Below are 14,513 nucleotides of genomic sequence, written 5' to 3'. Positions count from 1 at the left end.
GGTGCGATGTTATCCCCTGCACCACCTGGACACAATATAGAAACTGACAACAAACATTCTCCCAGACAGCATGGTATTACCGTCCCACCAGTGTGCAGACTGACATCGCTACAGAGGACAGCATCAGTAGAAACTTCCCCCAAATTTTATCCCAAAGTTAGTGGATACTGGTATTTGGTTTTTATTAAAAAGAAAAAAAAAGAAGGCCAGTGTCTTCAAGTGTTGATTTCTTTCATCATAAGCCATTTCCCAGCTCCAGAAGCTTTGAAGTGAACGCGTCTCATCTGTCAGGCAGCCCCTCACCCCCAGCCTGCCGGAGTCTGCGAAAGTGAGACCTATGAGTCTGTCTTACCTGTAATCTGACTCTGTCCTTGTGGATTAAAAGGACTTGGTGCAGAGTTCAGGGAGGGCCGTGGGTTCTGAGGCGGGACACCTACTCTCATACTGGGATGAGGAATGCGCCCTAAATCACTGAGGCGGTCAGAGAACAAACTAGGTTTAGAGTCATCAAGCTTCTGTCTGTGCCCTGGAAACAGCAAATCATAAAATAAAAGCATATTAATTAGCTGAACAATTGACCATGCTAAATAGATACGTGAACATACATACTAGGGGTTTAAGCCAAGGGATTGTCAATACTGATCTTTATAATGATGAGTCTATATAATGCCTCCCATTCCAAAGGGCTTTGTGATAAGCATCGTCCGGTGGCAAGCATCCCTGGTTCTGTTCTAGGAATGGAGAGCGGAGGGGCCCAGAGGGTGACTCAGGGCCAAGCATCAGCGGTGAGGCCCAGACACCAGAGCCCAAGAGGGATGCTCTGGGCAGCCCCTCTGGCCTCTCGGGGTGGCTGGGAAAGGTGACTGTGTCCTGGGCTGTGTTTGCTCATTTCATGAAGGAGGAAACCTCTCCTGAAAGTTGAGAATCTGTGCATGGGACACACAGTGGGGGCCATACTTGGGGCAGAAACAGAGACAAACACATCTGTTAAAGGGACACTTCCATGATGACCATAAGTGACTTTTTCTTTTTTAGGTTACCACTGTACCTTATGGAGACTCCTTTCTGAAAAATTAAAACTCAAACCGAGAACCCCTTTAAGAGGAAAACAGAAATACAGGCAAGGAAACTCAAAATCCTCAAGAGGAATGTGGATATTTTGTGATACACCAAAGCCTGAAAGCGCATAATAAACTATGTTAAATCAGAGAGAATGCTTTTTTTATTTTAAATCTAGCACTGTGGTTCTGTAAGAGAAACTGAAAAATACCCTTTGGGTTACCATGTGAATGTTGAGAATCCACTATTTAAAAAAACAAAAACAAAAACCTCACTTTGTCTCTCTTCTAGTTTATTCAAGTGTAAAATCCACAGAAATTCTAGATATTAAAGAACTATGTAAGTTGAACTATAACCAAGGTACTAAGACTTTTTAAAAATCATCCAATCATTCCTAGCAAAGAGCATGGTATTGCCTTGGTGCAGGTATAACTGGAAAACACCTGAATCTTGATGCGACATTAGTTAAGTGCAAATCCGTAGAGTGGGACTATGGTGAACACGTACAATAACACCTACTGCCTAAACAGAAATATATTCCATATTCTGTACCAGTGAAGCCCTGGTGCGTTGCCCCAACAGTTTAGTAAAATGTTAAGTAACGGAAGCTGATTCAAAGAAGAGCCATTTAAGATGATGACTAGAATAAGAATTTGCAGGGAAAATTAAGGGCATTAGGAGTAGTATCTATAACAGAAGAAAACCTTGAAGGAGGATTATTAAGAGCCTTCGAGAATGGGAAGGTAGATTCTACAAGTAGCAAGAACACCTCATCTCCCACTTAGTACAGGACAAGAGGAATGTATCAGGACAGGGTTAAGCTGAACATTAGAATTTCCCAACTATAAGCTGTCTTCCTAAGACAAATTCCTTATTTTACTTGCCCCCAAATGTATTTTCCTGTCTCCTTTTTCATTGCCTACCCAGCCCAAAGAAAACAGACAGGAAGCCAAGGTTTGGTAATAGGAGTGTAGCTGTCTCCCCAGCCAAACATGTTCCAACTAAGGCCCATTAACTGAAATGCACCCACCACCCTATTTCCTGCCAGTGTAAGTCTGGGGCATGTGCTACAAATGAGGGGCTAAGATTGGGAGAAAAATGATCAGGAAAAACTAGGGAAACTCATTGCTTACTCATAGTCGTTTTCCCCACCATTTAGGACTTTTTAATCCAGATTACACATAGATTTTAGAAATCTAAAGGATTATTCCCTAAATCTATTAGGGATTACCCAAAACAGCTCCCAGACCCCAGGAAGTGAGGTGTTCATAGATGAAGTGACCAAGGCCTGCAGAGAGAAAACAACTAGCCCATGGGTCTTAGCTATTGACGAGCTCAGTCTGGACCAGGATGCAGCCCGGGTCCTAGTGGACTCAGCCTTCCATACATCACGTGGCACCATCCATGCTGGACCCCAGCTTCTCCCTTCCTCTCCCAGCTGCTACGAAGGACTGAAAATATTCAGATCGCCAAGGGGAGGCACCTGAGGACTAAGCCCTGGGAGGTGTCGGGTTGGTTTTCAAGGCAGGCAGAAGCAGCAGCAAGGATTCAGTTACAAAGTTAACAGCTCACCCATTACCCTAAACAAGCTTCCATCACTATACCTCGCTGTGTCTTACAAGGTTCACGATTAGAGAATCATACAGTACTTGTCACACTTAGATCCATGGATTCTGTTCCTCATACACATACCAAAAAAAATAAAGGATTGCTGTGGTGTTGATACAGCTGTAAACATTAACAAGAAAGCTTATGGAATTGTCCCTGGAAGCTATTTAATAGGCCATATTTTTGGAATGGCAGATTCCCTGAGGGCTGGGGGAGCGGGGAGGGCTACACCATCTTGCATGGTTCCTTTACATACTGAGGCTTTATGTGGGCCATGGGTCACAAGAAAATTTAATAAGCTTTGCCTCTGCTTTCTACAGCCCTTTCGTTAGGTTTTCATGGAGACCGAATGAGATGTGAACTCGGTACACAAATGCGTGAGGACACGTTTATTTTCTGAGTCCGGTGCTTCGGGGCAGTAATAGGAGGTCGTAGGCAAGAATAAAGAACCTGGAGGAGTATGGATGTGTGTGAGAAATTTAAGAGCAGGTGAAATTTGAAAAGCCTCAATCACCTTTTGGAAATGATCTTCGAAAGCAAGCTACCGAGTATCTACACGCACCCTAGTGTAATTCGGGGAACATCTGCAGCTGCATCTATACAAAAAACATACCCATTTTTCTTCCTAGAATGTCTGCCCCTTCACAGCCACCACCACGACCACAACAAAATTCTTGCAGGAGAATGAAGAGCAAAAGCCGATCGGGTTCTTCATCTTTCAACCATGACAAATAACTGCTACCGCTAAACCACATCAGGGTGACACAGGAATGACGGGCTGAAAGAAGACGTACTTAAATCCTCAGCACCCAAGCCGTCCCTTCGGAAACTGGGGCCTCGGAAGACAAAGGGCACACCGACTTCAGTCAAGGACAGGGTACTCTGCCACGGTACAGGGAGAACCAAACCTCATCCAAAGGGCCAAAGAGTGGATCTTCCAAGCAGGAGGAAGCTATAAAGAATGGAGAAGTGTTGTCTCCATGTTGCACAGTCTCGGACTATGCAAAAGCTCGGTCCTGGATCTCCTTTTCTAGTTGCACTGCCTGCCTTGATCAGTGGCTCTCCCATCCAAGCTGAATAAAAATGTCCTCTACGGAGCTTTGAAAAATACAGATGTCCATCAGCTCAATTAAATCGGGAGCTCTGGAAGAGGGTCCTGGGGAAAGTTATTCTTTAAAAGCTCACGACATAGTCCAACATGCAGCTGAGGTAGTGAGCCACAGTCCAGAACGATCCCACAACCCCACTCGCTCAAGGCCACCGACTCACGTCCTCGCCTCCCCCATCGCTAGGGTGAGTCCTGACCTCTGTCCTGAGTTCCAGGTTTGTGTGTCCCTCTGCCTACTTGACTTTGATTCTCCCCTGGGACATCTCAAAGGTATCTTAAATTCAGCATATTTAAGACACAATTCTTGCTGCTTCTCTCCAAGAAACCCCGTTCCTCCCTAAGAGTCCCACATCTCAGATAGCACCAGTCACTCAGTCCCTTAAGCCAAAAACCTTAACACTTCTCTTGATTTCCCCTTATCCCTCACTCCCCACATTCAATCCATTAACAGATTTTGTCATTTCCATCTTGAAAGTCTATCTCGAACCTGTTCAGTTCCACCAGCACAACCCTCACCCAGGACCCCATCATGTCTCTCTGGGCCTCTGCCATTGCCTCCCTTAGTGTCCCATTCCAGGACTTTTCCATTTCCCTGAAATGCTCTCCCCGGGATTCTTTGTACAGCCCACTCCTTCTCATCCCTTAGACCTCAGGGTGAACACCACCTCCTACGAGAGGTGCCTGCTTACTAGACCCAGAATAGGTGCCCTCCCCTCGAGCACACCCTGTGTATTTCCTTGATGGCTGTAACCACAATCTGTAATTATCTCATGCATTGATTTGTCTCCCCTGCAAGACTATGAGTCCAACAAGAATGACTGCTCTGGCATGTTTACAGCTGTAATTCTCACAACCCAGTTCAGTCCCTGCCGTACAGTAGGTGCTCAACAAATGTTTATATAATAAATGAATGAATGTTCTCCTCTTTTAGATAAATGTCTTGGTTGAGAGAAATTTTTCTGGCCCAGGATATCATATTATAGCACTGTCTTTCCCAGAAAAACTCTTCCCTTCTTATTTGGCAGTCTTGTGAATCCAGCAGGGAAACCCCTTTTTTAGAGACCACACTTTATTGATGTTTCCTAAGAAATTTCCCTGAAGAACGTTCATTTAAGTGAAAGCTTTTTTGCTTGCTTTCTGAGAAAGCTGCATTTGCTCTTACTATAATTCTTAAGCATTGCTGCACGACATTTAGAATCACAGAGCTGAAAAGGACTAGAGAAATCATTTTGACTCTCAGTTTTAGAGCAGTGTACTTCTTTAAAGGAGAGGACTCTGAGTCCCTGAGAGGGGAAGTGACTTGCCCAAAGTCACACAGTTAGTGGCAGGACGAGAACTCAGGTCTTCTGACTGCTGGTCTGGGACTCGTTTCCCTCCCATTTGCCAACCAGCTTGTTTTAGATTAAAACAGCACATCATCAGTCATTCAGAAAAAAATCACAGTCAAAAGTGAATTTCAAGTGGAAAAAAAAGTAGTTTTCAGAACAAATTTCATTCAAAAAGTTCAGTGTGTTTGGCTGAATATGACTTTTGTTGCAACAAATTCAGGGGCACAAGAAGAAAGTGTGATGGAAGGGTCACAGCATTCACACATCCCTAGAGCAAAGACACATGAGGAACGGTTAAGTCACCAACCAATAGTCTAATGGTCCCATTCTTCCCCACCCAGCTCTTTCAGTCCAAGGGCAACTCACCCACGGTGAAAGTTGGTAATGTTGCCTTTAGAACTTCTGCTTAAAAAAATCACGCTTCTGAAACTGGTCCGTGAAGACTCTGAAACCGTGGTACGTGAACTACAAAAACAAACGTGCCACTCTGATGTAACCCATTTCGCCCATTTTTATAAAAGTCGATTGAGCACCGCTTCACAACTCTGGAGAGGCGGGTGGGCGCCCAGCCAGAACCTCACGCTCTGTGCCCTGTATTCACAGCGTGATGCAGTACGCCAATTAGTGAGCCCTCTTGAAGGATGCCCAAGTGCACTTAACAGAAGAGCACGCCTTTCACAACAGGCAGGGCGTGTCACAGCCCCTTCGCTCTCACGTGGCACAGAAGGGTCATTTTGCTGGTCACTAGGGCATGATGTTTGACAGCTCCTCTCTTTACAGTAGTATTTTTAAATCAGTTTTAAACACTCACTTGTTTTATTAGGTATCTATCTACTTGTATCCTGGGTATCAGGAAGATACAATGTTAAATAAAATAAAGTTAAAAGGCAGATCTGCGATAAAGCATCAATCAGGAATCAGTATGGCATCCAAATTCAGGTCAGTTAGTCTAGCTAGTGTGTGCTGGGCATCTACCATGTGGGTCTCGCTAGGCATTTTAAGGAGGAGCGGGGAGAAAAAATATAAGATAACGTCCTTGCCCTCAAGCAGTGCACAGTCTAGTAGGGAAGAAAGGCAAGTTAAGTCTAACTGCAAAGGACTGTGTGAGACAATCACTGAAATGCTACAGCTTGGGGATCAATTGAAAAAATATAAATATGGACTATTTCAAAATATTAAGGAAGAGGTGCTTTTGGTGATTATGTAAGAGTATGCCCTTACGTTTTAGAATGGGTAACTAGAGGTTAAATGTCCTGATGTCTGGTAATAAAATATAATATTTTGCTAAAATATTTCAGCAAAATAACAAATGAAGCAAATACAGCAAAATGCTATTAATTATAAAACAAGGCGATGGGTACCTGGGGTTTTATGAAATATAATCTCTTTTAATGTATGTCTGAAATTTTTCACAATAAAAAAAAAACTTTAAAAAGTAAGAAAATGCCATTGGAAGAACAGGGGAACAACTGATGCTGACTAACAGGGAAGAGGAAGCCCTCACCGATGAGATCATGATGTCCTTGAAGGTGGAGGAGGATCCTGATAAGCAGAGAAGGAAGAAGAAAAGCTGGTTGGAGGACAAATGACAGAACCATGATAACAGACGTCCTGTGAGACAAGATGGTGCTGAACATATATGAGATATTAACCTAACCAGAGGCAAACCATCTTCAAATCACTTGACACTTCTCATTTGACAACATTAATTGTTTTCAACGATGCAATATATATGGAAATCTGTCTTTTAAGACAGATCTTTTCATCCCCTGACCAATAAAACAACACTTTGGCAGCCCCTGAGACCTCCTGTGCCATGCCGTCAGGCCCACCTGGAGGAGAGGGGGGTTCTGGGAAGACATGAGCTAACTTTGCTGCCAGCAAGTCAAGTGACAGAATGAGATCTGGGCCAATACCCTAGGGCTCAAGCCACAGGGTAGAACCATCTAAGAATGTCGTGACAATGACTTAGAGAGTAAAAAGGAAAAGGGGAGAGGACTTGAACCAGAAGTACCATTTTTCAGAGTAAATTGGTTACATGCAACAGAGATGCTATTCCACAGCAGTTCTGGGGGGACAAAAATGATGCCTTCAATTCTCATCTCTCTACCCTGAAAGTGGCACATGAAAGAGTGTTTGCAGGGAGGGGTTACGGAACAGGTTGACTACTTTTAAAGTCATAACTCAATTCCAAATGAAATTACTTGGAATTTTACCTCTGAGGATGAGCGTTACTACATTCCCGCAAAAATGGAAGATGACACAGACTCAAGTGAGTTCTTAGGGAAGCCATGCAAAGTTTGGACCCAAATACTTTATTGAGGCTCTAGATTAAAAACCTTGATTTTCTGCATTCCTACGTACATGTGAAAATGAAAATACTATTGAGAAAAGTGAAACTCCTATCTGTTTACATTCAGATGACTACATTTCACTGGTGGTTTGTGAAAGTCTAAAAATCGAAGACCTGTACCCTTGTCATGCACACAATGTTTAGATAAGTTCTTCGCCTCTCCCTGACACACCTCCCTGTGCCACTACAAACAGTCCCAACAAGCTTCTCCTCTAATTTCCCTGTTTCCATTAATATAACTGTTTTCTAGTCTCCCAGGCTCAAAATCCAGCCTAGGTCTTTTCCACCTCCCATTCCTAGACCCCAGCATCCGGTCAAGCCCATGCCTGTAGTTTCTGCAGGTCTAGCCCATCTACAGGGATGAGCCCCTAGCTTCCATTCCCACTAGGACCACTCCTAACCTCTCACTTGTGGTTAAGATACCAGAGCAGCAGGCTGGCAATATGAAAGGGCACCAACCAGCTGTATGACCACAGGAAGGGTTTAATGGAACTCTCTGAGACTTAGCAAAAACGAAGAGTTCGTTTCCATAATTTCTAAAGTCCTTTCAGTCCCTAAATCCTAACATTAACGTTATGTACCTGCGCAAACCCTTTCAGTCGTCTTACAGTGTCTATCAAATTAAACAGAGCCCCCTGAGCCCAGTAAACAAGAACCTGGAAAAGACGGTCTCAATGTACCTTATCACACTTTCTTCCAATGGCTCCAACCATACTGCTCCCGGCCTACGCCCCACTCATACTGGACTCCCCACAGTTCTTCAGAGTCCCCGTGCCTTTGCCCAAGCCGCCTCCTCCACTCAGAACTGCCTCTCTCCCCAGCACCTCCATTTGGCCAAATCCCTTCCCAGTCTCAACCTGGTCACCACATTTGTTCTGGTCTTTTCTGTCTCTAGGGCCTCGGTGAGCCCTCTGGTTTCTATCACAGCAAACTGAGAGCAGCTACAACTGCTTTTTGTCCACTACATGTGGTTATACTTAAGTGTAGTAGGCATTCAGTAAGCATTAACTCTCTGTGAATTGATATAAAATATTTATATAAAATTTCAAACCCTAATATCTTAGATTCTCCTGGACTTGACTGTGAACCCCCTGAGGATGGGTGTCACGTCCTACATCTAACGCGTAACTTTGAGCCTAGGTACAGAGAAGGCACACAACAAATACTTGTTAAATTAGTAAATAAGAACATTGTTACATTCAGAATTATCTCTCCTTTTGTCCAGTAAAAGTCAGAGAGGAGGGGGGGAAAAAAAAGGCTGGTTATTGGGCAACATTTCCCACAGTAAAATTGATGAGTCTCTAATCTTTGCTGGGAAAGGCTGCTGAGTCATCGTTTTTCCTAAGACTATGCTGTCTGGTTCAGGTCAAAAACTATTTCGGGACTAGAATAATGAAATGGACTAAGAAACTGTCTTCATGTTTAAGGAAGGCCTGGAGCCCCTCCGAGCCACTGGAAATTAGCAGCCGTGGAATATGATGTGTGCATGGGGCCCCAGAGCTCACACAGGACGGCCTGTGAGACAAGACAGCCCTAGACCACTGTTAGTGTGTGGCTTCAGACAGAGGACCACAGATCATAAACAAATCCCCTTCCAGGAGATTCTTCTCTGATGGCATTTCAAAAATGAACTAACAGATCTTCCCTCTAAGGGCCTTCTTAATATATAAACCAATTTCTAAAGGAAAAAAAAAAATGGTAATCACTACCACATATCTTCAAGAGCTCTCTTTCGAGCCCTTGAACAGTCAGGCATGTAGAATTCAGAGTTTATCAGGAAAGAAGAGAAGAAGAACAATTTCACCCAAGAGAGGTCTGAAGCCTTCCAAGTCTCTTGGGTAAAAACATAATTATGGGAAGAAAAACATAATCTACTCAAGAGACATAATTACATAGTTAAGCCATAGACTCCATAGAAATATTCTAGGAACTCCAGTTCATAGAAAAAAATGTTAAAAGCTTGAATTTGCTTTCTTTTAATAATAAGAGGCGCCAGTTTAGATCAGTGAGTAAAAAGTTCACTCTTCCAAACTCGTATGGAGTCATTTTTTAAATATAATTAGATGCATGAGAGAGATCATTGAAGGACAGCCTCTTTCAAAATGTAGGCTTCTAAAGGTTAAAGAGTTCAAGATCTTTCGATAAATACACAAATGAAAGAATTGTGAGATATTAATTCGCATGTATATAAATGCAAGTTACTCTATAATTTTTAGATTTTAGGCTGTGGCAGATCCCGACAATCAAAGAATAAGTATCTGGAAGAAAGGACATTCGCTCACCAGGGAATAACCCCTGAAAAACGTATGCTTAGAGTACAATCCTTTTTCTTGAAATAATGGAGTCAAGCAACCTGAAATATCTAAAGAAAGAGAAATTCATGGGAGGTAAGGAGAAAAAAGGATTTTAAAAATGTAAAGAGGGCTTCCCTGGTGGCACAGTGTTTGAGAGTCCGCCTGCCGATGCAGGGGACACGGGTTCGTGCCCCGGTCCGGGAGGATCCCACATGCCGCAGAGCGGCTGGGCCCGTGAGCCATGGCCGCTGACCCTGTGCATCCATAGCCTGTGCTCCGCAATGGGAGAGGCCACAACAGTGAGAGGCCCGCGTACCACAAAAAAAAAAAAAAAAAGTAAAGAAAGACCAGATGAAAGCGTAATGGAAATATACAGGAGGAGACGTAGTATTTTTGCAGGCGGTGGAAAAAGAACTAAACCGGGAACCCGGCTGACTTCAGCTCAGCCCCTCTCCTCTGTCCTAATACGTCTCTAATCTACTTTTGCCTCTTCACCTCTAAATTCTCTGGCACTTTCTTTCTAGTTCCAATACCGCTACCCTTGACTTTGCCTGCCTGTTGTTTCCAAGGGATGCTTCTTTCTCCATCTTTACTCACATTCAAAATAAGATTATATGAATTCGAATTTTCAGAGCTGGAAGAGAATGTGGATTTCACCAGACCATGTTTTATTTTAGAAAAGGAATTGATGCCCAGAAAACCCCTGTGACCTGTTTGAAGTCACGGAAGTAGGCAGTGACACTGGACACTAGCCCCTGACCAGCCTCTGTCCTCTTTTTCATATGCCAGGCTGCCATACAAGGAAAGAAGGAAAAAAAGGCTAAGGAAAAGAGACCTAAAAAGAACAAAATAAGAAAAAGCCGAGAAGCTTAATTCAGAGATTTTGTTACATTATACCCAGTCTTACTGACTCCGTTTTATCACAACACATCTTGTTCTACTAATTACAACCCAACATCCACAACTGTCCTGGGCCATCAGAATCCACATCTCTCCCTTCAGTTTCTGGGAAATGAACAAAAGATCTCTTTCTCTATGTCTACACTTCACTCACAAAACTTAGTAAAACTCGAGTGTGTTAGTTCTGAAAACATTTCCTTTGCCTTCTTTGACTATAATATATTCATACACACCACAGTTTTGTGTTACTGGCCTTTACAGAGACCCCACTGAGAGATGTAAAGATTTTTTTTTCTTAACGGTAACGTTTTAGGCAATGGAAATGGTAGTTTCCATAGTTGAACAAAAAGCATCACTGTTTATTTGCCAATAATCCAGCTAAACATGGATGGCATTATTCTTCAAAGAGTCTAGTGACAGCTAGCCTACAGACTGTCACGCAATTCCTGGATCCTGGCTGAGTTTCCTTAGCATGCGATCTTCTCTGTTTCTCTTTCATTATTACGGTTTGGGGCATGTGCTGTGTGACTGTGTGTGTGTTTCGAGCAAAGAAAAAAAAGCACTACATCGAAGCAATTAAAAAGTGCAAAGGGCTCCTCTCTTGACATTTGCTGCTACAGCCGAGGAACATCATTTTCAATTTTCCCCTTTCTGTAACAGGAAGAAAATGTTAAAAAGTAATAACCAAGGAAAAAGTCAGCCAGCTCCCGCAGCCTGGTCTTACTGTGCTGAATGGCAGTGAAGATCATAGAAGAAGAGAAAAGAAAAAGACAGGGGAGAAAAAAGAGGGGGAGGGGGAGAATTTCTTGCTCAAACTGGACCTAGTCCAGCTGGCAAGAAGAGGTGGTTTTCTTAACGCTTGCAAAACCTGATTACTTTTTTAAAGGAATGAAGAAGAAGGAGAGGTAAACACAGCCATTAAGACAGATTTAAGGTACTTAGTTTTAATCTGGTCTAAGGCCTCTCCAATTGTCTGCCGCTCTACAATTCTCTGCTCACTAGACAGGAACAGGGGGTATGTCAGTGTCTTCCGAGCGGCCAATGCTGTCAGCTGAGCTCTGTGGTTACCCTCTCAGGTCAGGCATGGAAGGAACAGCGGCTTAAGCAATAATGGATGGATGTCTGTTACGTGCTGTGTCTGTCAGAAGTCTGTTCTACTGCATTAAAGGACTATTGTGTTTATATCTACACAACAGGTCTCAAACAGATTGTTTAAACATGCTTAAACAGGAGATGTCTTTGAAATAACCCCCCTAATAAAAGTCAGATGGGTAAGGAACTGAAAAATGCCATCAACAACATTAAAAAAATAACAACCTCATTTCTCTCTAAACTGCAAGGGTAACATGACATAAACTCCAAAATAAAACAGTTTACAAGTTAAACTCAGAAAAATTCCCTCGTGGATCAGCAGCCGCCTTTTCCAATGGAATAGCGCTTATCCACCCATCCATACACCCTTCCTAAACGCTGCTGCACGATGTACTATAGTCTTGATAGACAGATAATTGCTTTGTTCAGCCATGTGTAATGAAGGGAGACTATTGTGTTAATCCCGGTACTCTTATCTTCTGTGAACTCTGAATAAAGAACTGAAAACTCTACCCTCTTCATTCCAAAACAACCAGCGTTTACTCACTTTCAGATCTGCTAAAGTGTTCTTACATTCCACTCTGTCACTAAAGGTGCCAAGTATTTTGAGTAGGATCAAGTTATTGTTATATAAAAGGGAATCTAAAGTAGTGTTAAATGGAGTTAGAAGATAGCAAGTTTTACCTTTTTTTTTTTCAAGGCACAACAGACTAGAAAAGTGCATTCTTGTCAAACCCAAGGAAGTGGGTTGGTGGCCACTTTTTCAGAGCTCATCATCAGCGACCCCTCAATGAAAGAACATGATAGAGACACCAGCTCAATATATATATATATATATATATATATATATATATATATATATATATATATATATATATTTTTTTTTTTTTTTTTTCCAGTATGTGGGCCTCTCACTGTTGTGGCCTCTCCCGTTGCGGAGCACAGGCTCCGGACGCGCAGGCTCAACAGCCATGGCTCATGGACCCGGCCACTCCGCGGCATGCGGGATCTTCCCGGACCGGGGCACGAACCCGTGTCCCTTGCATCGGCAGGTGGACTCTCAACCACTGCGTCACCAGGGAAGCCCAATATTTTTTGAAATATTAAAGAAAAAGAACCTTCAGGTGATTAAACTTTTTCCAAAAGCAGATGTAAAGTTTTAAAGATTTTTGTCTGCTGGCTTCATGCTGAATTATCTAATCAGTAATGGCAGTTGAAGATTTTTCTTTTGTCTGCGTAAGATGTATAAAGTATTGGCTTTTCCACACACACGTGTGTAGGGTTATAAGTTTACATTATCTCTATTACATGCATACATATATATGTACAGAGAGCGACAGCCCAGTGGAAGGGACAGAGATACCACCAATGTCAGTTCCATGTCTCTTTCCAGGTAACTGGGATGTTGTCCTCTTGAGGACCAACATGCTGTATACTCTACTTACACCAGGACACCACAACCCTTCTGACTACTGAACACACCATCAGCCTAATTAGATGCCTTGGTTTTATTTCAAAACGGCACATGCTCAAGAATCCAGGAAGCCCACTGGAAAAGAAGGAATATGGTCTGCAGAGTGGGGTAACGAATGAAACAACGTCATCATTTTATTCTTTCCCCTCTGGGTTCTATCACGTTCATGGACCTTAATGGTCACAGAAATGATATCCTTTCTGCTCCAAAGGTAGGCTCTTCCCAAGAATTCACTGGCCTAATGGCTCAACAAGTCCTACTAACAGCCCATGAATTCAACCGTAAAACTCTGTCCAATAGAACTGAGGATTGCCCAACATGTAGTAAGAAAGATAACACGTGACTAACCGTCAGGAGATTTGGGTTCTGCCACTAATAGTAGCTTGTGAACTTCTCGGGTACAGAATTTTCTCATCTGTAAGATAACAAACTACCTAACTTACAATTCTAAGAATCAGTGATGCCATGGATGTCTCACCTGTCACCATGGGTTACACACACACACACACACACACACACACACACAATTAGTGAACTTAATGCAATAGTTAGAAGACCAAACCACCGTCTGACTAAAAGCAGAATCCCATATCTAAATCTGGGCCTGACTTTACAAGGATCAGAAAATCTGGAGTCTGTTTCTGGCTTTGTCACCAACTTGGTTGTGGAGCTATAGGCAAATAATCTATCATCTCTATGACTCAACTTCCTCCTATGACTCAACTTCCTCATCTATCAAATGAGGATCAAAGTATTTGCAACACAGGGACATCATCAGGATGAAATGTAACAGAGGTGAAAATGTCCTACACGGGGGAAACCACGATGCAAATACAATATTCATTTCTCAATTAAAATTTCCTAAGCACTTATTATGTACCATGAACTATGCTACACCAGGGGCCCCAGCATATACTTGGGGAGGCATCGTATAAACAAATAATGACAGCAACGTGACAAATAGCATAACTGAGGTCTGAACAGGCAAAGGGGAACCGAAGAATAAATGCTTAACTTCCAAGAGCAGACAGAAAGGGCTCACAGAGGAGATGGCATCTGAGTAAACTTAAAGGATGAGCAGAATTCAGTCAAGCAAATGCAGAAGAAAAAGACATTCCAAGCAGAAGGAACAGCAGGTGCAAAGACAGAGAGGTTAAAAAAGCATAGAGGGAACAATTTGGCATGGCTGGGGGTGTGGGAGAGAGGGGGTCGGGTAGGTCAGATGCTGAAAGGCCTTGTCCACAACGTCACAGCATCAGAACTTCACCCTGTAAATAACAGGGGATCACTGAGATAT

The 14,513-nt window shown here is 42.9% G+C and overlaps 1 protein-coding gene across 5 annotated transcripts in view; it reads right to left on the bottom strand.

Moving 5' to 3' along the window:
- RUNX2 (RUNX family transcription factor 2) overlaps positions 1 to 14,513 on the bottom strand; it is a 209,049-nt gene that overhangs the window by 51,941 nt on the left and 142,595 nt on the right. For all 5 annotated transcript variants that reach the window (XM_065886427.1, XM_065886428.1, XM_065886429.1 and 2 more), the window contains one exon: positions 353 to 526. In XM_065886427.1, the coding sequence (XP_065742499.1) occupies positions 353 to 526 (174 nt within the window). The remainder of the gene's footprint in view (positions 1 to 352; positions 527 to 14,513) is intronic.

The sequence above is a fragment of the Phocoena phocoena genome, chromosome 10, assembly GCF_963924675.1.
Source record: "Phocoena phocoena chromosome 10, mPhoPho1.1, whole genome shotgun sequence".
Lineage (NCBI taxonomy): Eukaryota > Metazoa > Chordata > Mammalia > Artiodactyla > Phocoenidae > Phocoena > Phocoena phocoena.
The sequence above is the reverse complement of the archived record's forward strand: the minus strand, read 5'-3'. Positions and strand labels throughout refer to the sequence as shown.